The sequence below is a fragment of the Dioscorea cayenensis genome, chromosome 11 (assembly GCF_009730915.1).
Source record: "Dioscorea cayenensis subsp. rotundata cultivar TDr96_F1 chromosome 11, TDr96_F1_v2_PseudoChromosome.rev07_lg8_w22 25.fasta, whole genome shotgun sequence".
Taxonomy (NCBI): domain Eukaryota; kingdom Viridiplantae; phylum Streptophyta; class Magnoliopsida; order Dioscoreales; family Dioscoreaceae; genus Dioscorea; species Dioscorea cayenensis.
Window position 1 is genome coordinate 5,086,321 of NC_052481.1, and position 27,943 is coordinate 5,114,263.

A 27,943-nucleotide genomic window follows, 5' to 3' on the forward strand; every position below is an offset into this window, starting at 1 on the left:
TCAAATATGGAAGAATAATAATGATTTTTTTTTAAAGCTTAAACCAATCATGTTACATATTCAAGTACACCAAATAACATAAACATGAATTTGTTCAAATCTCCACATATCAAAAGTTCAAATCATAACCTTGCAGAAAAATTATAAATAAATAAAATATCAACAATAGACAAACATATAAATGATTAAATGTTCACAAAATGACATAAATATGAACTTGTTCAAATCTTGACAAATCAAAACATAAAATGAAGCAAATAACTAAGGTGTAATATATTATATATGTATATTATATTAAAAGTTAAAACTTGACATTTGAAAACTAATTAATTTTTTTTTTTTTTAAAAAAAAGGTAAACCCGGGTTGGTGACCAGGCTGGTTCACCGATTCACCGGTCCGACAGGGAGGGTCACTGGTTCAATCCAAGACTTTTTAAATTCCAGGTTTTGGGTGGATCTGACCGGTCTTAAGGCGGGGTCTGGGTGAACCCGGTTGAACCGGCTTTTCCGGTCTAGGTATGATACCATCACTATAATATCGTGCTAGTTGCTACAAAACTGTAGTGAAGTGCTACAGTAACTTCACTAAAAATGCCAATTTTGTCATTATGATTGCCCTATTCTCCCCAATAGAGTGGTTTCCGAGATATAGTTGGCTAGAAATTTCTTGGGTGCAAAAATGGAAGGAGAAAGCTCAAGTGGAATGATAAAATTGAACCTTTCAAACTGCTCCATTTGGAAGCTCAAGATGCAAGACATACTAATTGTGAAAGATTTGTTCCTACATGTTATGGGAAAGTAAAAGCTAGAGAAAATGAATGATGATGAGTAGAAAAAACTACTGTAACAATTAGGCAATGGTACACCATATCTCTAAAGATGTAAAAGCTGATGAACTCTGTAAGATGCTAGAAGCCATGTACGAGAAGAACACTTTCGGAAACAAAGCCACAATCATCATAAGGCTTGTAAATCTAAAATACAGGAATGGCAAAAGTATGACTAAATACACTAGTGATTTCAAAGATTTAGTGAATTAACTAGCAATCAGGAAGATGACTCTTGAAGATGACTTCTAAGCATTGTTGCTTTTGAGTTTTTTTCTTGATAGTTGGGAGACATTAGTGATATCACTAAGTACTTCAACCTTCCTAAAGATGAAAGATTCAAACTTGATGATAATGCGAAGCCATGCATTTTCATGGGGGTGTGGTCATGAGGAGTTTAGTTACAAACTATAGGATCCAATGTACAAGAAAACTGTTTGGAGTAGAAATGTGGTGTTCCTTGAATATCTGGTTATTAATGATGGTGACAAGGGTGAAAAATCCAGTTCCTTTGTTGAAATTCCTGGTAATTTGATCATATCCCTCCTTTCATGGGGAATACTGATCAAGGGAGAGAAGTTCAAGAAGATGGTGATGAGATAGTTAATGAGGAATCCCCTCCAACTAATGATGTAGAGCCAATAGAAGAAGTAGAGTAATCACCGTCAATACCATTAGTTGAATTCTAGTTCAGAAGATCTACTAGGGAGCACTATCCTTCTAGTAGACACAGTGCAAAATGAGTATATCATGGCTAGTGATAGTGGAAAGTCAGAAATCTACTAGAAGTTACAACACATGAGAATAAGCAAGGGTGACTTAAAGCCATGCATCAAGAAATGAAGTCCTTACATGAGAATCACAAATATGATTTAGTGAAATTACATAAGGGAAAAAAGGCACTTAAGAACAAGTGGGTCTACAACCTAAACATTGAAAATTATAGCTCACATCCAAGGTATAAGGTAGGATTGGTTGTAAAGGGATTTCATAAGAAGAAATTTTCCCATGTTGTAAAAATATCTTATATCAGACTTGTTCTCAGTCTAGCTACTCACTTGAATTTAGGGTAGAGTAGCTTGATGTGAAGACTGCCTTTCTCCATGGTGATATAGAAGAGGAAATATACATAGAGTAACCAGAAGGATTTGAAGTCAAGGGTAAAGTGCATATGATGTGCATGTTAAAAAGAGCTCGCATGAACTTAAGCAATCTCCAAGGTAGTGGTGCAAAAAGTTTGATCATTTATGATGACTCATGGGTACACCAAGATGGCATCTAATCAGTGCATGTTTGTAAAGAAACACTCAAGTGATGACTTCATTATCTTCTTGTTATATATTGATGATATGCTCATTATAAGGTATGATGCCAGAAAAATTGAAGAGTTGAAGAAAGAATTGAACAAGTCTTTTGCCATGAAAAAATTGAGAACTACAAAGAAAATACTTGGCATGAAAATCTCGCCTGATAGGAAAATGGGGAGCTATGGCTATCTCAAGAAAGCTACAGTGAGAAGTTTCTTAAAAGATTCAACTTAGATATAAGCTAAGGCTGTTGTTTCCCCATTTGCAGCCACTTCAAGCTTAGTTCAAAGCAATGCCTAACAAGTGATAAAGAAAAGGAAGAAATGAACATAGCTCCTTATGCATCCGCAATTGGCAATTTGATATATGCTATGGTATGTACAAGGCCAGATGTAGCTCATGCAGTTAGGGTTGTGAGTAAATTTCTTTACAATCTTAGAAAACAGAACTAAGCAATAGTGAAATGGATATTTAGATATTTACAAGGTAATTCAATGGTATGTTTGTGTTTTAACAGTGGTGATCCTATCTTGGATGGGTATACAGATTCAAACATGGCAAGTGACATTGACTCCATGAAGTCTGTATCAAGTTTCCAAGTGACTTTCGGAGGGGCAACATTATCTTGGTAGTGAAAGCTGCAGAAATGAGTTGGTTTGTTCACTACGGAAGCTGAAAATATTGCAATTAGTGAGAGTCACAAAAAAGCTTAATGGATGAAGAAATTTCTTGAATAACTAGGTATTTAATAAGAGAAGTATATTATTTATAATGATAGTCAGAGTGTCATCCATCTCTCAAAGTATTAAATTTTCACTCAAAGTCCAAGCACATTGCTGTCAAGTATTATTGGATTTGGGATGTTCTAGAATCCAAGTAATTATACTTGGAGAAAGTACATACTAATGAGAATGGATTAGATAGGTTAACCAAGACTTTGCTTAAGGAGAAGCTTGAAGTATGAAGGCAAAGGGCAGGCCTTGGTTGACCCCTCTCCTCCCCCCTGGGCAGCCGCCGCGTGCGCGAGAGAGAGAGAATTGTTAGGTCATTCGCCATATAGTGGGGACCTCATGAATAAGTGGGCTCATTTCCGTAATTTTAAAAATGAAGCTATGTCAACCTTGGGTGCTATTCTAAAAGTAAGAGAAACTATTTTACGACAGTGAAAACTGAGAAGAAGGGAAGAAGAGAAAGTGAGTTAGGGCAAGACGATCGATGGTGATACAGTGTTGAATTTCATTTCATTCAAATTTTGAGTAGAGAATCCTTGCAAGAAGCTCCTCTTGTTGATATGGTTTGATCCTTCTTTAAAATCCATCTTGGTGTCTTTCTTTATCCATGCATGCGTGTGATGACATGTGTAGTTCGAGAGCTTCTTTTGTGGTTGTTAATGCCATTGTGGTGTATGCCTCTAGTTGAATCTAGAGAAGACATTATTATCCCCTGTTGACATAGTGGAAAATGGTTTTAAATGATCTTAGGGTCCAGTGATTTTTGTAAGGGTTTCCCACGCTAAAATCAGGTCTTGTATTTTGGTTTATTTTTTTCTCAAAGTGTGTAGTTTAGATCCTAATTTTGTGCAAAAATAGGGGAGATTGAAGATCTTGGAAAATTTAGAATTTAGTATGCATGCTACAATACCATGCTCAAGCTATGTTGCTTATAGGTTCTTGAATTTTCACAAGTTTCTATAGTAATAGTGATAAAATACCAAAATCTATAGTGCCAACATTATACTATTGGCGAATTCCTGAGAGTTGCACGGGCATTAACACTGGTGTGTAGAGGTTAGAGTTTTTAAGAATAGTATGGTTACTACAGTACTTGTGCTTTCAAAAACTGCAATGAAAATGCAAATTTTGTGGTTGTGATTGTCTTATTCTTCCCAACAAAATTAGGGGAAAATATTTATAATTTTATGTTCAAATAAGTGGACAAAAAGTAATAGTAATTTGTTAATGTTATTTGGGTCAAATAATTAAAGTTGGGAAAAATTGTCTTAAGGAAGAAATGTAGAACTAATACTTACCTGAAATAAATGAAAGTTAATATCACTTCCGGTGGTTCTAATATTTATTTTATAGAAAGTGACAAATAAAAAATCTTGAAGTGAGGGGAAGTGGATGGAATTTGGAGAATTAGTTTATATAAAGTTTTATTTCCCTTACTTCAGTGAAATGTCTGAAATGAGTTTAATTCAAAATCAAAAGAATTTCTATATCTAGAGTATGTGTTACTTTCCTCACTTTAAAGTGTAAATGAACACTGAAGTAAAAAAGTTAATTCACTTCAGTGATTCCTCTACCACTTTTTGTTACGTCTGATGACATGGATTGACATTATATGACAAGCCGAGTAATGACATGGCAAGAGGAAGGTGATGTGGCAATAATGACTCAGCAAAGGAAGTAATGACTAGGATGATGATGTGGAAAAATGGTAATGTCATGACATGTGAAGATACAAGGGTTAGAAGATCAAGATGAAGATTATGGTTAGAAGATATTTCTCTCAATAGAGTCATGAGATGATCAACTATTTTTTGGAAAGTGCATCAAGCAATGTTATCAAAACCGGCCCGGACATCGACCCGGTCTAGGCTTCGGGTCTCGGGTCAACTGGTTCAACCGCCGGGTCATTCGGGTCAATGCCGGGTTAATAAAATTATTTTAAATATTATTTTTTTAAAATTATAAATTAGTTTTTAATTCTATAATAATATATAACATTTATTTATTATTTGTTATCAAATAAATAATTTGAAGGGACAAAAAAATAAATTGTAAAAAAATACATGACAAGCATAAAAAGTTAAAAACCGATACATAATAAAATTTCAAAATTCAAGCTCTACATGACATATGATTCAACCTAATATCAAACTCATTCAAATATTCCATACATAACAAAAATACAACACAATATCATATGAATCCATAGTGAAATTTCAAATTTAATCAAACCAACTCAATCCAATACATAACAAAAGTTACAAAAATTAAAGGATGAAAATGTCATTTTATAAACAAGCATTAACCCGCCCGGGTCATTGAAACCCGGCCGGGTCACCGGGTTTGGCCGGGTCACACCGGGTCACACCGGGTTGATTACATGTCCGGTCTAATTAGAGACCCGGACCGGTTTAGTCACCGGGTCACCGGGTCGACCGGTCGAACCGCCGGGCCGGTCCGGGTTTGATAACACTGGCATCAAGTCCAAAGGATCTCTTCAAAAAGGGTAAGTTTTATTTTAGATATGTTTATCTATCCTTGGTAAGATCAGGGATGATGAATCAAATCTTTGATAGAACTTCTTTTTAGAAAGATCTATTTTAAAGAAGGAGAGGAATATTCTATCATTGGCAAGAATTCAAAATCATGAAAAAAGTATGGAGCTTAGTTTGGTGTGAAGATATTTGAAGACACAAACTAAGGCAAGGTATAGCCAAGGTGATTATCAAGACCATATTTAGCAACACAATTTGAAGGAAGATCCAAGAGCTAATTATGGGTGGAGCTATTCAAGGAGACTAATCAGATATGGAGATTGATTTGAGATTTGAAGATCCACTCATGGATGATTGAAGATCATGCTTGAAGATATTGAAGGCTAAACTTGGATGAAGATGAGATTAAGTTTAGTAACAATATTGCCATGAGTCAAACGAAGATCATTTGGGAAGACCAAACTTGGGCCAAGTTTGGAAGCAGATTGGGAGATCTTCGGTGACCATCTTTGGTGAGATAGTTGCGTGTGCCTTAGTGGGCACGACCCTCGGGAGAGGGTGACCTACTGAAGTGACGTGAGGAAGGAAGCAACTGCAGGCAGGAGGAGCTCGGGTCGAGTCAACTGCTACGAGGCAGACTGAAGAAACCAGGAAGGTTGAAGGTCGCAGATTCGGGTGCAATTGACTAGAACTCAGTCATGTTCAGTAAGGTGGGCCATGTTGCAATTGTGTGTTACAACATCTAACTTTGGAAGGTGTCCAAGTTAGGAAGCCGCGAAGAATTCTAAAAGAGGAAGTTTTATTGAGACGTCATTGTGCCTATATAAGAGATCATGTTTGAAGAATTAGGATGAGACACGGAGTGAGAGACCCTTTGGTGAGGGCTGAAGAGAGTGGGCATCGGTCAATCTTAAGGGGATATTCTTTTTCTTGAGAGAGTAAGAGAGTGTTGTACCTTTTATTCTTAAGCCTCTTTTAGTGGATTGATTCTTCGGGGCTGACCCCCAAATGTAGGCAAGGTTGTGCCGAACTGGGTTACCAATTTATTTGTCTTCTTTCTTTTCCATGATTGTGTGTGTGTGTGTCCAATCTTCAAATAAGTTTTTGAGTGATTCTCCTTATCACACCACCCTCTGGAACCATCAACTTTTCCCTAAATGAACGGCTTGAAATTAAAAAAAAAGCTTTAATTCTAAAATAATTTTATTCATAAATAAAGTCACAAGAGTAAGGCCTTGTTTGGATTAGTTTCTCAAAAAAGTGTTTTTTTTCCAGTTTAGTAGAAGTGATTCTAGAAAAAAGTGTTTCTTCAGAGTAAGTTAAGCACTTTTTTGTATTTTGTGTTAAGATTAGCTTTGCTGTAGAACTGAAGCTGTAAAAATAAGCTAAAAAATAACTTTTTTTTAGAAGCTGGTCATGACTATTTTTTGAAAAAAAAAACTTGTTTTTTAGTTTTTTTTACAGCTTCTGCTTTTGCAGAAAAATCAATACAAATAATTTTTTTTGAACTTAGAAATACTTAACTTATAAAAAAGTACTTCTGGTTTTCCAAAAACTAATCCAAAACAAGTCCTAAGAGAATAATGTAAATATAGTTTATCTCAAGTATTCTTTTAACTTAGAATTAATATTTTAAAAAACCATTAATTTGGGAATTTAGATGAGGTAGCCGGAAAGGTGATATGAACATTTTTTTTATGTATTGATTTAGGGGCCATATACTATTTGGCGTGAAAAGACTGAAAACCCCATAAAAAAAAGTATACCTTTCTTTGAAGAACAAATTTTTGAAATAAAAATTATTAATTTAAGCAATCAAAATTTCTACCATTTTGAATATCATTATTGGATGATGATATTATAATTTCATGCGTGGGCAATTCAATAAACAGTTGTATTATTTGATAATTAGACTTTTAATTTTATTGAAGTAATCTATAACCATCATCAAAATGTTAATGATTTAATGATAAGATAATTAATCCAATTGTAAGGGTATAATTGTAATTTTATATTTTTAAATAAAAGGGAAAATTTTGGCATGATTAATTAAGCATCACAGAGGTCATAATCATGTTCTCTTCGCCCTAACCAGACATTAGATAATTTATTATTCTAATAAAAAAAAACAAAACTACCAATCACAGGGGGAAAAAGCAAAAGAAGGAATTTTAAAAAAAATAAAAAGCAATGCCATTAATTTAAAATAAAAAATACTTTAACAAATCCAAATAAGTCGAATTAACTTTAGAAAATAAAATCTGAATTATTAATAAATATAAATATTTCCTAAAAATTCCACCGAAATACTTTTTTATATTATTAAAATAAATAACAATTTCAGGTAGAAATCTTAAATTACCCAAAAAAAAGGGAAAAGAATCCACACAAATATAACAAAGACCAAATAAATTTTAATAATACCACATAATTTCTTTTTTTTTTTTATGGAGAAGAAACATTCCCAAATTTCTGCTATCATTAATTAATTACTATTATTATCATCTTAAAATCTTTAAACATACTCATTTTGTATATTACTAATTCTTTTTACTAAACCTTTCTTTGTTTCTTATACCCGTCAAAAAAATATATCTTGTACTCCAACCCACCACTTCGGTTTGAATCTCTCATATTTTTTTTAATTCATTTTTTATTAATTTATTTAAAGTATAATTTATCAATTAAAATTATATACGATTAAATTTTTTTATTTAAAATATTTCAATAATTTATTTTGGGATGCGCTTGAGAATTTATACAAAACTTATACATAACCACTCTATAATAGAAAATTGGTGTTTTAACCCTAAGCAATTCAAAAGTTAAAAAGTTCCAATTATACCTTAATTTATCTACATTTTTTTAAAACATAAAGAAATTATAATTTTTTTTATTTAAATAATAAAAATCATGTACAAATGTAAATGTGAAGTATATTTACGATCAAATTCATTCATGATTATATAAAATTTTTATGTATATAAAAATTATTTGGAAAAATTATATACATATACATCTCACAATAGCAATAAGCAGCGACAATAAGGATGATGGAGGCCGTATCGATTTTTTTATTTTTTTTTAAAATTTTTAAAAGAAAGATAATTAGTTTGAATTTATTTTCAAACAATTTTGTTTTTTTTGAATTAAATTTGATTGATGCTGTGTTTGAGTTCAAGATTTGATTTATGTTTAAAAACTTAAATTAAAAAATATATATATGACCTATCATTTAGGGACATCCTAGTGTCTACAGACTATAGTAGTCATTGGATTACTATCTGACAATTATGATCTATTCATGAACAATATTAAATAATTTTATATACTGATAATTTTATATACAGTAGTTATAAACAATATATAATAGTGGTTAAATCATCATTTAATGGCTTTAAACAAATATCCCTAGTCAGTAGTTATTGGAGTAATTACCTCGATGATTTAATCTCATATTTTTATTATACATACTATTAAAGTAGATGTATAATATGTCCTGAGAGCGTTTCAAAGAATAATTTTAATTTTTTTATAACATTTAAGTTTTTATATATATTACTTATAATATTAATAATTAAAAAATATTAATTACATTTAATCATTTATATAATAAATATTTATAAAACTTTTAACATCTAAAGTATTATTATATATTTATATTTAATTATATTATATTTTTTATATAAAATATTGTATCAAAAATTATTTATAAAATTTTTAAAATTTCAATGCGACGACGGGAAAATACCTGGCATATATATATATATATATATATACTTATAAGAAAGATATTTTAAAGATTCCGGGATGACAGTTGTCAAGAATATGGCATGGATAGCTTGCGGAGCAGGATAAGCAAAAGCCTTGAAGGAGGTGCAACGGATCTTGGAGCAAATGAGATATAAATAGTGAGTACCGCGTCATCCGGGGGTTCTTTGTCTTTTTCTTTTTCTCTATTCCTTTTCTATCTTTCGGATTCGGAGCTGGACGACGCTTCGGCCCTGGAGTCGGCCTTGGACCATAGCGGAAGGCGACGGAGCTTGCGCTCGAAGCCGGCGAGGTTTATCTCTCTTGGAATTCTCATCCTTCGATCGCTCCTTTTCCTTTTGGATCTGTTTGTTTGAGTTTTGGATGAATAATCTTAGAATTTGATGTTGTTTGGGGTTTTCATCGGTATTTCTGAGTTTATTGGTCTTTGCGATGTTTGGAATTACTGTTTGGATTTGAATCGAGGATTTGGATTGAATTTTTATGATTTTTGGGTTAGATTTATGGTGATTCTAGGTTATCTGAAACCCTCGAATTTGATTCTTTGATGATTAACCTGTTGATTTTTGGGGGATTGGGGGTGATGGTGGGTTTGAATTTAGGATCTGGTTTGATTTCTGGGTTTTTTTTTGGTTAGATTTGTGGTAAATTTGGGATATCTGAAACCCTTGAATTTGATATTTGGATGATTAACCTAATAACTTTCTTTTTTTATTTTTATTTTTTGGGGTGTGGGGGCATCGGTGTTTTCGAGTTTATTGATCTCTGCGATCTTTGGAAGTAGAAGTTGCGTTTGGATCAAGTATGTGGGTTGATTTCTAGATTTTTCTTTGTAGATTTATGGTCGGATTTGATTAACTCAAGAATTTGTCCTTGTTTCGGAGTTTTGATTGGTGTTTCTGAGTTTATTGATTTTTGCAACCTTTTGAAATGGAATTCGGGTTTGAATTGAGTATTTGGATTGATTTCTAAAGAACTTTTGTAGATTTAAGGCGATCCTGTCAGATCTGAATCCCTTGAATTCATCTATTGCGATTTGACTTTGAACTCATGGATATGATCAATCTTGGGGCTTGGAAACGGGCCTGGTTTTAGTTATTTTGCTGAAGGATCACTCCTTTTATTTGTTTGTTCATCTCTTGGATGATTTATACAAAAAATTGCTCTTCGTGATTTTTGGATATAAAATTCTGGTTTGAACCGAGGATTTTTATTGATTTATAGGTTTCTTTGTTCGATTTATGGTGATTCTCAGAAGTCGGAAACACTCACATTTGTCCAAAGCTAACTTACTTTGAATCCATGGTTAAAATAGTTATCTCCTTTGAATTAAGGATCTGGATTGATTTCTAGGTTTTTTGTTTTATCTATGATAGCGAAGGAATTCTGAGACCCTGAATTCAACTAAAGTTATTATGCTTTGAGTTTGTTGATTCTTTTAGAGTTGTTTGGTTTTGGGTTTGGCAACAGCAGAAATGGTTTCCTGTTTTAGCTTTTAGATGGTGATTCTGTTTTTGTCAGGTCTGGTGCTAAGGTTTTGGAGATCACCACATTCTAATTGGGGTTTGGAAACAGAATTTTATTGTTTTTGATCTGTGAGACTTTGTCTTGATGGCCAAGATGTGGCGTCTGATTTATGAGCAGTTTAGCTTAATTCTCTTCCTTTTTCTGTGGCAACTGATTGACATGCTTTGTGAACTTCTGGTTGCACTTTTTTACATTTTCTACTCAATTTATGAATGCCTTCTGCTAGATTTATATCTTTATGTGACCTAAGTAAATATCGCTTTCCCTGATGCTGTAATTGCTTTGATGAAGCTGTCGTGCATATTATTGTTTGATATGTATTTATTCTTCTCAAACTGGAGCATTTAACTCTACTTTTTTGTTTTCTTTAGTTTGTATCTCTTTTTATTTGTATGAATGCATCTTAAATTTGTAAAAAGTGCTTTCTCAAATTGTATTTTTAAAATCTGACATGCTGGAAGTTCAGTTTTTTGTGAAACCTTTGATTGTTAACATATCTATCTTCTTCTTCCAGGTTGTGTCACTTCGTGCACTTTCACTTGAGATATGGAGTCAGTTTCCCTTTCATCAAGCTGCTTTGGAAGCCAAATATTTCTATATAACAAAGTTCTTGATAGGCGTTTTCACATGCGTGGAGACTTCCTTCTTGCTTCCTTTGTTAACTGCACTTAGGTAGCTGCTATTCCATGACCGTCAAAGGCAGCCGGACTTTGACTAAAATGCTCTTGCTGTCAACTTGCTTTGATATCCTTGCTGCTGTGCATTTTCAAGACCACTGATTTTCATAGGTATTTTCATAAAATTGCCAGACAATTCTGGCCTAGGCCTAATGTGTTCCATCTTCTCCGGGTTAGAATGACAAACATGAATTCTTTGTTATCTTAGTCAGTAATCATTGATAATGCCTGCAGCTTGGATCGCATGTGACTTTTGCTTGCGTTCAAGTTGTTCCAAGCAAAGGAACTTTATGTAGAACACAATCTTCAGTGTGCTCTGTGTGAATGAAACAGCATGCTTACATAAATCTGCTCAGCTTCCTCTTTCTTTGAGGTGCTTCTTTAAGAAATTCCCTGTTCTAGAACATGTCCCAGCTCAGAATAATGGTGTTGATCGCCTGAAGTGGTTATCCTATATTAGATATTCAATCTACTCTTCTCAAGCATACAGCAGTGGTATCTTAGATATCCCTAGCAATTTACCCTTTTCTTTTTCGATAATTGAGGAGCCTTGTGCCTGGGAAGAATGGAATGGTGAGTAGTTTGAACTTTGAACCACTTCTTTTCAAGAATTTGTGTGGACATAACCTATGAGAGTCTGCTACTTGTTACAGCTACAAGGTTATTAAGGAAGTTGGCGATGGAACCTTTGGTACTGTCTGGAGAGCCTTAAACAAACAAAGTGGTGAAGTGGTATGTACATGCAAATTTGAATCAATGAAAGTTGCATGCTTGACCATCTCTGGGGAAATTAGTTAACTTTGACTTGAATGGTCTCTTTTGCCAGGTTGCGATTAAGAAAATGAAGAAAAAATATTATTCTTGGGAGGAATGTGTGAATCTTCGGGAAGTTAAGGTGATTTGTAATTTTGATTCCTTCCTTACCTTATTTATTCCTTTTGTCATTTTATTCTAAAGTGGGTCTTGCATTTCTCAGTCACTGCGAAGGATGAACCATCCTAATATTGTGAAGCTTAAGGAAGTTATCAGAGAGAATAATGTTCTATACTTTATATTTGAGTACATGGTATGACCCTTTGATAACTTCTTATTGAGTCTGCTGCATTTGTATTTTGGGAAGATAGTTTTTTCGCTCTGGGTTTGACAAGATTTTGATGTTTCCAGGAATGCAGTCTTTATCAGCTCATGAAAGATAGAAGCAAACCTTTCTCTGAGACCGAAGTTCGGAATTGGTGTTTTCAAATATTGCAAGCTCTTGCGTACATGCATCATCGGGGTTATTTTCACCGTGACCTTAAGCCAGGTATCTTTCATTATTTTTATGAAATGACCACTCACTAATTGGATCTTTGTTTGCACCATATTTAGGTGAGTTGGAACAAAGAATAAATATTTTTGCAAAATTTAATTAATTAAATAATTGCAATCATTAATGTTCATTAACACTTAAAAAAATAAAAATCATAAATTATCAGTCAATGTCATTCATTAATTACTGTTGTTGAATTTAATTACAAAGTACTTATTTTAATTTATATTGATTATATCAAAGTTGGGCCAGATTGGGATAAAAAATTTTCTTCTAGACTAATTTCGAAGTTTGAAGCCTCTAAACCAACTTATTTCAACCCTAGTTAAACATACCCCTGCTAGATTTGATTATGTAGCAGAACATCTTCATGTGACAACCAAAATTTCCAAGATCTTCGTCTCACTCAATATCTGACCTTATTTGTAACTTGTGTTGTTTCATGCCACACCATTTTGCTCTGATAGCCTGTAGTGTTTTTTTTCCTTTAAATTTTAGCATGTTAGAAATTTAGTATTTTGACAATAGATTTTACTTCTCGAATTTTCTGAATATTTTTATGGATCAGAAAGTGAAATATTGATTTGAAACATTAATAATTACTATTTTTATTTAGTTTTTCCACATATTAATTTGTTTCCTTTATGGTGCGTGGCCACTGCTTGCTTCCAGTAAAATCAAGTAGTTTTCCACCTATTGTTTAGTATATTAAGAGTAACATGCTTGGTGCCCTTTTGTCAATTGTATTATAAACTTTTTTTTCGTAATCCTTGGCAGAGAACTTACTAGTCACAAAAGAGACCATCAAGATAGCAGATTTTGGTCTTGCTCGTGAAATATCTTCACAAGCTCCCTACACAGAATATGTCTCCACCCGCTGGTTTGTACTTTTTCTTAAGCTTCATGTATGCTTTGGTTGTTTTCCTATTGTTTTTCTGACTGCGGGTTGTCATTTAGGTACCGAGCTCCTGAAATTTTGCTGCAATCTTCTATATATGACTCAGCAGTTGGTGAGTGGACAGTGATTGTGGACCAGAAACAGATTTCATTTGTTCTGTTTGGATTTTTTATAGTGTTGATGCATGATGGTTTTTCTTTGTTTCTAGATATGTGGGCTATGGGAGCTATAATTGCCGAGCTACTTACACTGCGTCCTATTTTCCCTGGGTCAAGGTATTTTTTCTTGTTACATTTTTTACAAATTATTTGGACTGAGAATATTTATTCTGCTTGATGAGTTTTGCCTTTTGAATTTTTGGAATTTATCAATTTGAGTCTTCACCAAACTATACTTTGCCACCACTTTCCTCTTGTTCTGAAATGGAGCTGTGTCTAATTCTACAGTGAAGCTGATGAAATATACAAGATTTGTAGTGTAATTGGCACACCCGATTACATTTCTTGGGCTGAAGGACTGCAGCTTGCTGATTCGCTCAATTATCGATTTCCACAGGTCTCTTCATTGCCTTTATACCGTTTGTTATTATCTTACAATGCCCTTTTACTGTGTTATGCTATGATACTGTGAGCATATATCTGGATTCTTCCCTTGTGAAGTCGAATGATTTGGAAAATTTGTCAAACCAAAGTCTATCCCGTTTTTCTTCTGCGCAATGTTTTATTTTAAATTTTGTTAATTTTCATTCTGGCTTTTAGTTACCTTGTTTGTCCACGAACGGTTTTTTTTTTCCTCAGTTTTTTGTATCTCTTCCTGTTGCTGTCACCATTCAATGTTCTTCCTGTTTCCAAACGCTCTCTTGTCTGACAGCTAGCCAGAATCCCCAATTTGTTCTGTGGATCAAATCATTTGACTTCATGTTTCACTGTTATTAGTCTAAGTGTAAACACAGTTCTTTTGTCATGCGTGGAGTGCTGGTTGTGTGTATATGCGTGATAGATTTTGGGTATATGATAATGCCACACTGTAAGAAGGGAAAAAAATCCCAACAAACTCATTACTCTGCAAACTATGCAATTGAACCATCTGTGTTTTGAACACCAACTTGATTTAAGGTTGTTTTTAGTTGCAGTTTGCTCCTGTCCATCTTTCGTCTCTACTCCCATCAGCAAGTGAAGATGCAATTAGCCTTATTTCGGTAAATGTTCAATTTATCCTTTTCTTTTTATTTTTCTACTCTTTTTTCTATATCAGTTTTGGTAGTATAAGTTTATCATTTAATATTGTTTTCATTTCATTGTATCATCTTCAGATACTGACTTTTCTTTATGACAGTCACTTTGTTCATGGAATCCTAAGAAAAGACCCACAGCTTTGGAGGCCCTTCAGCATTCTTTCTTTCAGGTAAAACAATCAGTGCTCATATGTCTATAGTGGTCTTATGCTATTCTTGGTGCTTACCCTGTTCTTCTAATACAACAGCCTTGCTTTTATGTACCACCATCCCTTCGCCCTAAAGCACCTGGCATTCCAAAAACTCCAACATCTGGTTGGTTTGAATTTCTCCTGAACTTCTATATCCTTTTTGTTGGCTGTTGCTGCTGTTGTACATTATCTTTAATTCTTCAATGTTTGTGCTGCTTAGCTGGGCTTAAAGGACCTTCAGAACAAAAGACTTATAATCGAAGATCCAGTGGAGTTCAATCCTATACAGCTCGTGCAAGTGATTCCTCTCCTGCAAAGAATTCAAATGCTTACTGGAGGACAGGTGATTCATTTGTGTTCAGTATTTTGTACTTACGGAAGCCCCATATTCTCTAATAATGTTGCTTTATACTCCCACAGGTGTGCAAAGAAAGCTGGAGATGGATTATCAGGTTCAGGAACCTGGGAAATACGGAAAGTCACTAAAGAACATTCCCAAGGAATCATCATCCCCATATCTGCCGCCTGCAAGAAAAAACAATCCAGGCAAGGAGGGAAATCTATATTTTCAAATGAATCTTACCTGTCTTTCTTATATATGAATGTTACCCACTTTACAGACAATGAAGAATAAATTGGGCTAAAATCTAGTTGAAACATATCTTGGCTGACTTGTTTTCCTTTGTTTATTGACAACAAATAGGAGGATATACTGCAAGGAGTGTTGGCAAAGGATGTTCGGATATCTCGGATAAGGTGGCCAGTAACAAAACCGTACCCAACTCCTCCGACTACAACGGTGCTTTAGATGTAAGCAAGAAGTTTGCTCAGCTGAGTGTGAATTCCGATGGTGGAGCACGGCCTCCTCCGAGCTCCATGAAGGCTGGTGGCTGGCGTTCCAATCAGTTTCCTGCTACTACCTATAGGAGTTACTCTAGGAAGGTTATGGGCTGAAGCCAACCAATCCCAGTCGCAACTTATTATTAGTATTTCGTTTCCAGTTAATAATGACTGTAATAATGTGCACACCAATTAATTAATGGTGGTTGATGACTAGAGACGAGTGAGTGTTTCACCTCACCTCTACTGGGTTGTGGGATCATCATTAACTTGGGATCTCTACGTTTGCCTGCTACTACTGGTGTTGTTTATGTTATGAAGCTTTTTGCTCATGTTTTTAGCATATGTTTTTCCTATGTTTTAATTTTGGCAATTTATGTCCGTTCTTGTTTCTTGCTTTTGTTTTGATTCTTTATTATTAGGGTAAACAACTTGGATGACCCAACTATTTGAGAGTTTTTATTTTAATCACCCAATTATAAAAAAATTTAATTTTGTCATTCAACTTCGAAATTATGTTCAATCATGTCATTCAAACTTGCGTGGTTAACGGTGTGCTGATGGGGTGGTATATGTTACTTATTTTTCGCCATGTTAGCACAGTCACGTACTATAAAATAATAAAAATAGTTGAATGGTCACCTAACTATTCGAGTGTTGTTATTTTAGTCATCCAATTATAAAAAATTTCAATTTCGTCATCCAACTTTGAAATTACATTCAATTAAGTCACTCAAACTCATGTAGTTAACAATGTGCTGACGTGGTGATACATGTCATCTTTTTTTCGCCATGTCAGCACAACCACGAGGTATAAAATATTATTTTATTTTTCTAGTCCAAGTTACCATGTGGCTTAAGTTGCCACGTAGATGCCCATGTGAGCATCCACATGGCATAAAGAGCTTTTCCCTATTTTTTTTTTTTTTCATTATTCAGCATTCTTTCTTGTTTCCTCTTTTCATTCTTTCATTCATAATCCTAAAACCTCATTGTTAATAGGTATAGAGAATAATTTTAACCCTTTTCATTCTTCTTTCTTTCTCCTTTTTAAAACCTCAAGATGGTGAGGGTTGCCAACACCGATGATCTTGGATGTTGATACTAAATGATGCTGCCAATGAAGAAAAAGAAAAGTGGTGTCCACACTTAAGGAGATGGTTGCCCTTTATCATTCTTTTTCTAATGTTGATGCTAAGTTTTGATTGATTGGAAAATTTTGTAATTGGCTTTGAGAAAATAGTTTTCCAAGTATTTTTTTTTCCTCAATTTAAGTGTTTTGGGTACCCTAATTGTTTTATGTGAAGCAGCACATGAACTTTCTGTAAGTTGCCAAAGTTTGTGTTGATGCAATTTTTTCAAATAAAATTCAATATATGTAATTTTTTTTTTTCAAATGCTTTGTTATTGACGTAGTTAATTCTCTCAAATATAATATATTACAGTTTATGTATACGGCTATTCTTGGACTAGAACAAATAATATTTTATGCCACGTGGTTGTGCCGATATGGCGTAAAATGGGTGACATGTATTGCCACATCAACACATCATTAACGGCTTCAGCTTGGGATCTAATCGAATATAATTTTAAAGTTGGATGACCAAATTGAAATTTTTTATAGTTGGAGTGACTAAAATAAAAAGACTTGAATAGTTGGTTGACCATCCAGGTATTTTACCCATAATATTTTATACCACATGGCTTTGCTAATGTGGTGTACACCGTTAACGATGTGAGTTTGGGTTAATTTCAAAGTTTAATGACTAAATTAAAATTTTTAAAATTTTTTATAATTGAGTGATTAAAATAGGAATTCAAAATAGCTGGTGATCATCTAGGTATTTTTTACCCTTGTTATTTATGGTGAAAGGGTACTCCTAGTCCTCGAGATGCTGCGGTCTTGTCAGGGAAATTTATCATAGGATTTGCTAAAAAAAAAAGTAATTAATGATACTTTAAATTAATATTGTAAAGTATTTATATATAATATTTTTAATTAATGTCATGTGATTATTGATATAAAATTACATAACAAAACACCTTTAGGCTTTAGACAATTTCGCGCACCAGCCACTTTAAAGGGCTTTGAATGCCAAAATAAATAAATTATTTTAATTTTAGTGCTAAACAGATATAATGGCCTAAACTTCAGAGGATCAATGCGGTTTAAATCCCATTAATTGCAGCAGCAACTCAAAAGATTAAAAAGATATTGATCTCAGAGCTAAGTTTTAGGTGGTCCATATTATGGCAGAGCAAGAAAGAGAAGAGCTAAAGCTTAAACAGAAACATTCATGAAAGAGGCTAATGTATCTTAAGTTATTACAAATTCAGTTCAGAGTAAGGCATGCCACAGATCATGTAAAGACACAGTTGCTAATCATCAGCATCAATGAGAGGTTAAACACAAAGAAAGGCCCTGCCGATCACATTTGTGCTTACAAGACTATATATCACATTGATACCACTAAAAAAGTAACAAGGCCAGAGCATATCACCTTTTACCAATTCGGCCTTAGGCATTGGGTGAGCTTGAACATGCGGTGGTAGAGAAGTCCGCAGACGGCATCGGGATTGACATAGATAGTTGTGTGGCGGAGAAGGATGATGTTGTCCGATTAGAATGATCATCTCCGCTGAAACCTAAAGACCACGGGTGATGGTCCCTCGTCTTTGGCCACTCATCGAATAATGGTCGAAGGACCTGCTGGCCGCTTTCATGTTTCTCCTGCTCTGATGATATTGATCCATACCCGGCGTACTCACTTCCTAACAATGAATGCTGCTGCATTGTCAATGAACTCATTATGTCTGTTTGCCCGAGGTTATTTGCCGCCTGCAGCTGCAACTCAGGATGGTAACTTGATTTTGATGAGGGAAATGAGCTCCACCACCTGTCCAGCTCCCCTCCTAAAAGGCCTTTGTCACTGGCTGATTCTCCTGTTAACACATTATGTCCATCCACATTTGCGTCGCTCTTTCCTCCATGCACATACCTGGATCACTAAAATTAATCAAGATTCTTTCTTTCTACTCCTGTTTGTCTTTTAAGTTATAAATTAAAATCTGAGTAATCATAAGCATAACCATGAAAAACACATCCCTTAAACTTTATTCATTGCCACAATGCACACCAATGAAATAACATACACCTTTCTTGTGAACCATTCTGCTCTTTATATCAGAATCAGAAACTTAGCTGTCTTTAAGAATGAGATGAGAATTTTCTTGCAAGAATAACTAACAATTTAACTTTGAAGTTGGACTGATAACCAGAGAAGCATTAAAAAGTAAATTGACAGGCGAGAAGATTGGTAAGACTGACAACGGCCACCAAACATAATAACTAACAGTTAGAGAAACCTAGCAGCAAAATCATCACTAAAAATAACATACTGAAAGAAGAGGTAGTTGCAAATAAACAAAGGGTCACATCCTTGAACCTTAAAGGAGAACTACTATAAAGAGTGATATAATTAGTAACCAATTGACTGTGCTTACTATTGGGCATTCCGGCATTCCAAGTAATTGTCAAATGAAAAAGCATTAAAATTCAAAGAGAATACAATGAAGAGAAACCTGAACTCTTTATCATCGAACCCAAAAGAGGCACTGTCCATGTGTAGTAAAGGGGCATTAGACTCCATTCGTGAAGTCTGGGGATTATTTCGACCTGAGACAGAGTGCAAAGGGAAGCTCTGAAAGCTTCCAGAGCCACGACCATTCCCGGCACTCACAGTGGGAGACAGGGATGTCACAGTCGATGAAGATGACTGTGACTTGGAGATGGCTTGCGTTTCCACAGGCTTTCTTGAACGATTACGGCTGCGATGCATGTGGCGTTCGCAGTATTTGGAGTCCGGATGAGCGTCCTTGGAACACCTCCACTTCTTACCATCGGTTCTCCGGCACCGGCCTGGTTCCGGGTCCAGCTTCATTCCATAACAGGATGGATAACCCACTGACCTCAATGGAAATAGCTACATAAGTATTGCATTATCATCTTAAACATGCTCATTAAAGGCTAGAAATTAAGCAACCAGGGAAGGGAACATTAATCAATGCAATTTGTTTTTCCTCACATTTTTCATGTTATCTTCTTCTAGTCTCAAACACTCTGAATCAGGCTACTACTTAAAACTGCAAATAGCTTACTTAGTCACAAAATTGCTTTCATAACTAAAGATGCAACCAAACTATGCGTATACGGAAAAAAAAACGTACAAGCTTTGGCTTTGAATAACATTGAAGGACTTGAGATCAGATTAGAGTGAGTACCATAGCATCCACTAAATCACCATAAATAAAATACACATGGACATGGATAGATACACAGTCACTATGATAAACAACCTTGAAAAACGAAAAAGAAAGAGATGCCGAGAAAGAAAAGGTACCAACCTTACTGGACAATAAATAGATAGATAAGAATAGTGGATAAACGCATGCACTATTTCTTACTTCCCAGCAACAAAAACAAACTAAAACACAATGAAAAGTTTAAACAAAGAGAATAAAACAGATTCAGAAAACAGAAGAACAAGAGGCATCAAACTATAGAACCTAGAAAACACAACAAATCACAAAAGGAAACCAGACAAACATCCCCAAATCATAACTTCATGGAAATAAAATCGATAGTGGGGGGTAAAAACACAAGATTGATGAAGACAATATGGAAAAGATTGCATCTTTCTAAACAAGAAGGAACAAACAGGACAGGAGCCGCGAAGCAATGGACAAAGCTCAGCAAAACACCATGGAAAAAAGGAAAACAAAGCGAGAAAAACATGAAAGAGGCTTACAAGCAGAGAAATGGAAGAAGCTCCGGCGGATAGGCAGGAGGAGATCAGGGGGAACAGGGACTCCAGCCATGAGGTACTTGTAGATCAATGCCTGATGCTCAAGCTCCACCCACTGCGACGCCGTGAACGCCGCCGACCTCCATCCCGCCACCGCAGTACTATGCATCTCCGATCTAAGTCAAAGAAACCAGCTTCAAACACCAACACAAACAAGAAGCAAATCCCAAGCAGCTCCAACACCCTCAATGGCAGCCGCCATTGCCGCGCAACACAGAGAGCGAGAGAGAGAAAGGAGTGGATCCGAAATAGAAGAAAGAAGAGGGGGTTAAATGAAGAAAAAGATAGAGAAAAAGAGAAAGCGCGTGTTTCAATGCATGTCTGAAAGCTCAAGTGTAGGGTTTTTGGGAAAGAGAGAAGAGTTCTGGAGTGCCTGAGGTATAGTGTATGTATATATTGATCTGTCTATGTGGCGGGTTTTAATTGGATGTAAAGAAGGTTATGATAATAATAGAGTTAATTATTTTTAATTATTTAAATAAACAAGGTCACAAGAAAGATGGAAACTTCTGGCCTTTGTTGTGTGGTGGGGGAATCACTGACATTACATGCACGTATGTGATGGAGTTAAGTCTGTGGTAACTGGATCACTGACATACATATATGTACAAATGTACTCACACTTTGGATAGGAGTTATTATTATTATTATTATTTTTAAATACAATGATTAATGAATGCTATTGTGTATGTATGTATAGATATTATATTTATAAGATGGATTTGATAATCTATTTATGTATAAACAAAGTTGTTTTTGCCTAACTAGTTGGTATTTTTAATAAATTTTCCATCTGACTGATGGGTGAGAGTGTTGGATGTGATAGTGTACAAACTTTGTAAATTACATCACATTGATTGTGGTCATGACCTTAACAAAAGAAAGTTATTCAAAGATCTATGAAATAAATGTAATTTATATATACATAATAATATTCAGAAAAAAAATAATCTGTTCGGTATTAGACTGTATTTGATTGATAATTATATTATTTATAAAAAAAATAATGTAACAGGTAACGAATTTAAATATTTGATTATTGATTTGGGAGGAAAATAAATAACACTCTTATTTAGATGGTATTAAAATAATTATATAATTCAATCATTTAATTAAGTATTTTTATCATACACAATTGTCACCACATTAATAGTACAATGATTAGATATTTTATTTTAAATTAAAAATTGAGAGTACGACTCTTTTCATTGAAATATAATAATAAAAAAAAATGTTTTGATTCATCCACTATATAAAAAAATTATATATATGCATTTATATATTTATACATCTTACATGATTTTATTTTAAAAACAAAATGATTAACATATTTATATTTAATTCAATTCTACTTACTACATCAACTAAATTAATCTAACGAACCAAAATTACCAAAATTCTTTCTTATCTATACGGTAGATTAGATTTGAGTTATGAGTTATAAATAAACCGAAATTTATTTGGTTCCATAAATTGCATAATGGAACTGAAGATATGAAAACCCTAGTTCACATCAAGTTGAAAATGAATGCATGTTATTGTTACCATGAAAAGTTAACAGTGTACATTACTTTCCCTAGAAAAGAATACATCAAATGTATAACACCCATGACAAGGATTTAATATATATGGCTTCAAACCTCAAAATTTGAAACATATGGTGCCCACAGTTAGAACTTAGAAGCCAACTCCAACAAACAAACAATTTAGAATCACTGTGTGTGTGTGTGTGTTTCAGTTGGAGTGAAGCCGGCTCCATCTTATGCTTTCTTGGTAACAAAAGACTGCTGGTCAGTTGTGGACCATCACTGCTTTCGGTGATAAAAATCTGCAGTTGTCACCATCCCTGAAAAGAATCCTGTTGCACAAGGAAGAACATGAATCAGCCAAATTCTTCGGTTGATCAAAGAACATCCTCTTTAAGTAATAGGAGAACTAGAATCATGAAGCACATGAGAAGCGATCTCACTGCCGGCAAATACATCAGTGAAAAACACCAATTGCCTTCGGATATAACAATGGACAGATCAGTCATAAGAATCAGGTAGAAATGTGATTGATGATAATGAGAATAATATGAACGAAAAAAAAAGGCCTGATTTGCATGAAAGTTTGGATTAGGAAGCAGGTTTTGTTCATCAAAGATTCTTTTTCACTTTTCTGATGGTCAGGTCAGAGAGGTTAGTGAGCCAGAAAAACTGGGATTGGCAGACATCTGAAGTAGCTCACTTATCAGATAAAAAACTATTTGCCCATAGAAAGCACTTTAAGTGGTCCAAAAGTTTTAAACCAGCGAGTAGGAATTGCTGGTTGCTTACCTTGTCTGGTCTCATAGAAGATATCACTGAGAATGGGCTCTCAATGGCCATGTAGTTTTGTCAAATATTTAAAACAAATAGTTTTTTTTCCTTAATGTCATCAACAGTGAGAGCAAAATAAGATTACCAGTGAGTTTAAGGAGGTGGGGGCTGTTGCAATTGCTCAGAACCTTCATCCACAGAAGCTACAGCATTCTGGATGTTATAATCAATTTGGTCAATAATGGATCCCTGCGAGGACAAGCAAGATTAAGACGATGAATCATCATAAGTCTTGAACCGTACTCAAGGAAAGTAAATTTAGTACTTGATCCATTACAAGAATAGAGAGACCCTTCATGGCCCAAGCAAACAAGTGGACTGATTCCACAATCTTTAGATAACAGGAAAATCAGTGAACCAGAGTGTCGAAAGTAAACTAACAAGGGTTGGCTAAAATGTGAAATCCCAAGGAGAAGCGAATAAGTTCTAAGCCTCTACCAGACAAATTGATTATGCAGAGGTGCATTGTGTGTGATTTCCCTCTCCAATTGTGAATGCCTCACTTTTCTTGAGCTTATCCACTAGTTGATCATTCAGATCCTGAAACAATACGGGCACAAATATCTTTGTGCAAGGCAAAAAATTTATTTCCCTCTGGGCAAAATCAGGAACGATAGAAATATCCTAAGCGAACAGTAAAACCTACTGAAATTGGAGGAAATGCCCACTGTGATCATTGAATGACAGTGCTGGGAGGCATATATGCTGTTCAAAATTTTACAGTTAAGTGACATTAAATGGGATCTACTAAACGATGCCACACCAAGCCAAGTAATGCAAACTCTTCTTTAACAGGGATTGCCAAGAAGTATGGCACTTCAATTCACATGAATGCAGCATGGCCCTCAAAATTTAAGTCTTTCAATCTAAAACAAACTTGTACTTTCCATTTATAAATAGGTACCAATCAGGAACTCAGGTCAGTAACACTTCACTGGGGAAGATTTCAGAGCCAGCACAAGTCTTGTCTTCTATACTGAGCAAAAACTTAAACAAGTAATCTAGGAAATAGCAACATACCACATCCTCAAAGTCATCCAAACTATTAAGTTTTAACCTATCTAGATTCATCTCTAAGTCAACACCATCTTGACCCTAGATACCATATGGTAAGCAAATACCTTGTGAAATTGAAGAAAATTAAACAGGACAAGGTAAACTCAAATTACACAGATGAGTCTAAATCATGCACTTCTTTTTCCTGATGAAGTCTTGTCAAACAAGTAAACTGCTTCTTGCAAGGTTCCATAAAATAGGTTTAGTAGATGAGTGTGCTCACCCTTAGGTTTGAAGGATTACCCTTAACAAGAGAGCTGATGGGCTCTAGGATGGGTTCCTAAGGGCTAACCAGAGTCCTAGTGTGAAAAACAAAAATTCAGGTTAGTTTTTTCATCCCCAATGGTTAATTTTCCCATCAAACTTAGTAGGCCTCCACAAAGGGTTGGATTGTGCTTCGGACATGGTGTCCAATGTGTGGGATAATCAAGGGTGAAGGGCAATTAATGTGACATAAAATACAACAGTGCAATAATATGAACGAGTAAAAAATGCAGTAACTAAACAGAGGTAATAAGCAATGAATTACACCTGAAAGGAAGTGTAAGCACCCAGGAATTAAATTTTAGCTGTAATAAAACAGCTCAAATAGTATTTAAAAGGAGTTCAAGCTAAAATATACAGAAAAATTAAATAGCAGTGTTTTTGAATTAAAACAGTAATTATAGTTCAATACCAAAGTATGCACAGGCAGGATAGGATGTAATTCAGCAGAGTGCCAACTGTGTTTTGTTAACAGTGATATATGCAGTTATACAGCAGTGATCAGAGGTGTTAATGGCGACAACACAACAGCTAAAGAACGGTGCAAGAGATGATAGAATGAAGAGTATTTGAGTGATTAAAATAGATTTCCAAAATATGCTATGATGAAGTCAGAATGTGAATTTACAGAACTCAGAAGTAAAAACATTGAATAGCGTTAAAAGATATTGAAAACTGATGTTATGAAAAGCGGTAAAAGCAATGAAATGCAATCAGATTTGAAAGAATTCAGTTGAGATTTGAAAAATATAACATCAATTTCATCACTACAGCAATATAAGGCCATCACTAATATAATCAGCAAGCACTTAATATAAAACCACTACAATTTAGCAGGACAAGCAGTGTAGGATTCAAAAATGCAATGATTGAGATAATGATTTTTACGCTATTATAATTAATTTAGCAGTGTTGTGATTCAAGTGATGATACCATTGCAGTCAATTCAGAAGTGGATTTAGAAATTAATTAAAGATAGTTCCAGATAGCATGCGGCAGTAACTTCAGGCAGGAATTTCAACAATTATGTGACGAGTATGTGAACACTAATACAAGCCCAAAACACTAACTTAAGTGGGCAAGGGAGAAAGGATATATAAGTGTGTGAAAACTTTCTCTCATTTCTAATGGGGGACCATTCCCAACACTATGAGATCAAAGACACGTAGGTTTGATTGTTTGTTGGACACTGGGTTTGGCCCAGTGCCAGCAATGGGCCTGGACCAGCTCAGTTCTAGCAATCCAACACTACAATCACAAACGACCTCACAATCGCAGAATATATGCACACAGAATGATTACCAATACTGAATTTGTAGGAAATTAGAGATTCAAGCAAGATAACATAATGAGCTGTGAATCAAGAATTTAACAATGACAAAGCAAAACATGGCGAAAGACAAAAGGAATAACTTGGGCTTCATAAGATCATAAACTGATAGGAATAGTAGTAAACTACATCTTGAACTACCATCTTTGAATTAAAATTCAACTTTAATAAAGATTTATATGACACTTGAGCAAAATCAAGGTCGGTGCGTTATTTTGCTATGTGCTCAATGCCATTTCATAGAGATTATTAGAGAGTTTGCCTGTGTATTCTTACAGTTGTGGCCTGACATCTATCTCCACACAAGTGAGATCTCCAAAGATACATGTAGTATCAATACAACTTTTGATCTTATTGATAGTTAATCTTGTTGCATGCTATAATCAGCCATATATGTAATAATTTTACCTTTACCATTCATGAAACAAAGTTACCTTGTGATAGGCACTGACAGAGTCACAGGTAGGCAGCAAAGCATAGCTATATTGCAATCATTATGTGCTGTTGGAATGGGTGAAATTCCTAATATAGAATGTGAACAAATAGTGATTCAGAAAGCTGTGTAACATCAAACTTTAATACCAATTTATTTAGTAAATGTATGACATCAACACAATATTTAGAGGCATGTTCTAACCAGAGATTGCATGATGCACGTAGTTATGCAAATGTACAGAGCACACAACATCGCAAGATACTAGGTACATTGTATAAAAGAAGACCTTGCCTGTTATAAGCATAAACGATGCAATAGGCCTTACACAGTTAGCTACAAACCAAAATAACCCTCTATTTCCAAAGAAAGATATAACTTGAACAAAATATTCCTTTGCTAGACAAAATTGTCATTTAAAACTCAATTCATATGCATGTGGATTTCTTACAAGCATCAAGGAGAATCACATGCCTATTCAATTCTCTCCAAATTTTGGTAAAGAGAAGCAGTTCTTGCTCCAGTTGGACTCCATCACCAGACTAACTAATTTTTTTCCTTAAATCATGCCTAAAATAATATCCATTTCTTCGAGCCACTAAAGATTAGACGTCCAATTTTACTTCATTGTAAAATTCCTGCCGTTCAGTTATAACATGAGATGACAATGCTCACAACAAACATACAACACAACCAATTAATAATTTGAATTGAGATTTAGCAGTTATAACAACAGTAGCACAATGATTACCAAAGCTCATGAGATAGTGTCAGTGTGGTGGAATGCAAAACCCTAAAATCCTTCCAACAACCAAGAACTCAAATAATCTCAAGCCAAATATGAGATCTAGTTTAATTCCATTGCATTCCTTGCCGGAAATTCCTATCGTTCAATTAGCAAAAGCAATAAAAACAGATACTAGTACCAATCCAAAACAAAAAACTCTTGGAAAAAACCTCAATTAATTGGGATTCAAAACCCTAATCATATAGAATCCGTAACCAAAAAGAAAAGCAGAAAGGGAAAGAAACAGCGATTGGAACCTTGAAGTGCCAGCCACTGCCAGGATATTATTCAATGTTGTAGCAGTGGTCAGTGCGGAGAAGAACCACGCTGACAAGTTCGATCATCGGAGATCCACCGGATGAAGAAGGCCCGATGGAGGAGAAGGAAACATTCGGAGATCGGAAAGGGGTCCGGTTCCATGCCGCCATGCCCGCGACCTCAAGGATGATAGGGAGACGAGAATTAGAGTCAATGGCGGTGATGAAGAAAGGGTTGGAGGAGCTAGGGTTTGATTGGTATGGTGGAGTTCGCCGGCGGTGTCGAGGTGGCGAGGAAGGAGAAGAGGGCAGTTTCGGAAGTTAAAAATTTCCTTTCTGAAGAAAGCTTGTGGATTTTAATTTTTGTTTATTTATTTGCTTTGTTTAAAGACATTTAATAAATGGATACTCGTTAGATGTATATGTAATAAATATGGAAAACATTATTATAGATTGTGTATATAGATTTTTTTCAATTTTTATTTAGATATTTATACCATAATATATATATATATATATATATATATATATATATATATATTATTTAAATTAAATATTTAATATTTCGGGGTCGGAGGGCGGGGCGGGGAGGATATTCCCCGTCCCCTGCCCCGACCCCGGCGGGGAATTTTTTTTAGGCCCCGGCCCCGACAACCAAAAAAATTCCCCGACCCTGGCCCCAACGGGGCGGGGAATCGGGTTCCCCATCGGGGCCGGGACCAATTGACATCCCTAGCTTTTATGATGGGCTTTCATTTTTTTTCTTCAATGGAGCCTGCAACAG

The 27,943-nt window shown here is 34.8% G+C and overlaps 2 protein-coding genes and 1 long non-coding RNA gene across 4 annotated transcripts; 1 reads left to right on the plus strand and 2 right to left on the minus strand.

Annotated features, from left to right (window-relative positions):
- Positions 1-9,288: 9,288 nt before the first annotated feature.
- LOC120272081 (cyclin-dependent kinase F-4-like) lies at positions 9,289-16,150 on the plus strand. Of its 2 annotated transcripts, none has more exons than XM_039278822.1 (16): positions 9,289-9,423; positions 11,173-11,908; positions 11,989-12,067; positions 12,162-12,230; positions 12,312-12,401; positions 12,500-12,638; positions 13,422-13,524; positions 13,602-13,654; positions 13,751-13,817; positions 13,989-14,097; positions 14,669-14,740; positions 14,878-14,946; positions 15,025-15,091; positions 15,188-15,310; positions 15,388-15,513; positions 15,671-16,150. In XM_039278822.1, the coding sequence occupies exons 2-16, from the start codon at positions 11,901-11,903 to the stop codon at positions 15,919-15,921; spliced, it is 1,425 nt and encodes a 474-aa protein (XP_039134756.1). In that variant the 5' UTR covers positions 9,289-9,423; positions 11,173-11,900; the 3' UTR covers positions 15,922-16,150. The 2 variants fall into 2 exon arrangements, with proteins under 2 accessions (XP_039134756.1, XP_039134757.1); XM_039278823.1 differs by having other exon boundaries at positions 14,675-14,740.
- Positions 16,151-18,082: 1,932 nt separating this feature from the next.
- LOC120272570 (growth-regulating factor 4-like) lies at positions 18,083-20,961 on the minus strand. The gene is made up of 3 exons (XM_039279428.1): positions 20,616-20,961; positions 19,390-19,771; positions 18,083-18,806 (listed from the first exon to the last, which is right to left on the minus strand). The coding sequence occupies exons 1-3, from the start codon at positions 20,779-20,781 to the stop codon at positions 18,326-18,328; spliced, it is 1,029 nt and encodes a 342-aa protein (XP_039135362.1). The 5' UTR covers positions 20,782-20,961; the 3' UTR covers positions 18,083-18,325.
- Positions 20,962-22,215: 1,254 nt separating this feature from the next.
- LOC120271923 lies at positions 22,216-27,503 on the minus strand. Its single transcript, XR_005540079.1, has 4 exons — positions 27,160-27,503; positions 26,117-26,204; positions 23,118-23,221; positions 22,216-22,530 (listed from the first exon to the last, which is right to left on the minus strand). It is a non-coding gene; the product is annotated as an uncharacterized LOC120271923 (long non-coding RNA).
- Positions 27,504-27,943: the final 440 nt, after the last annotated feature.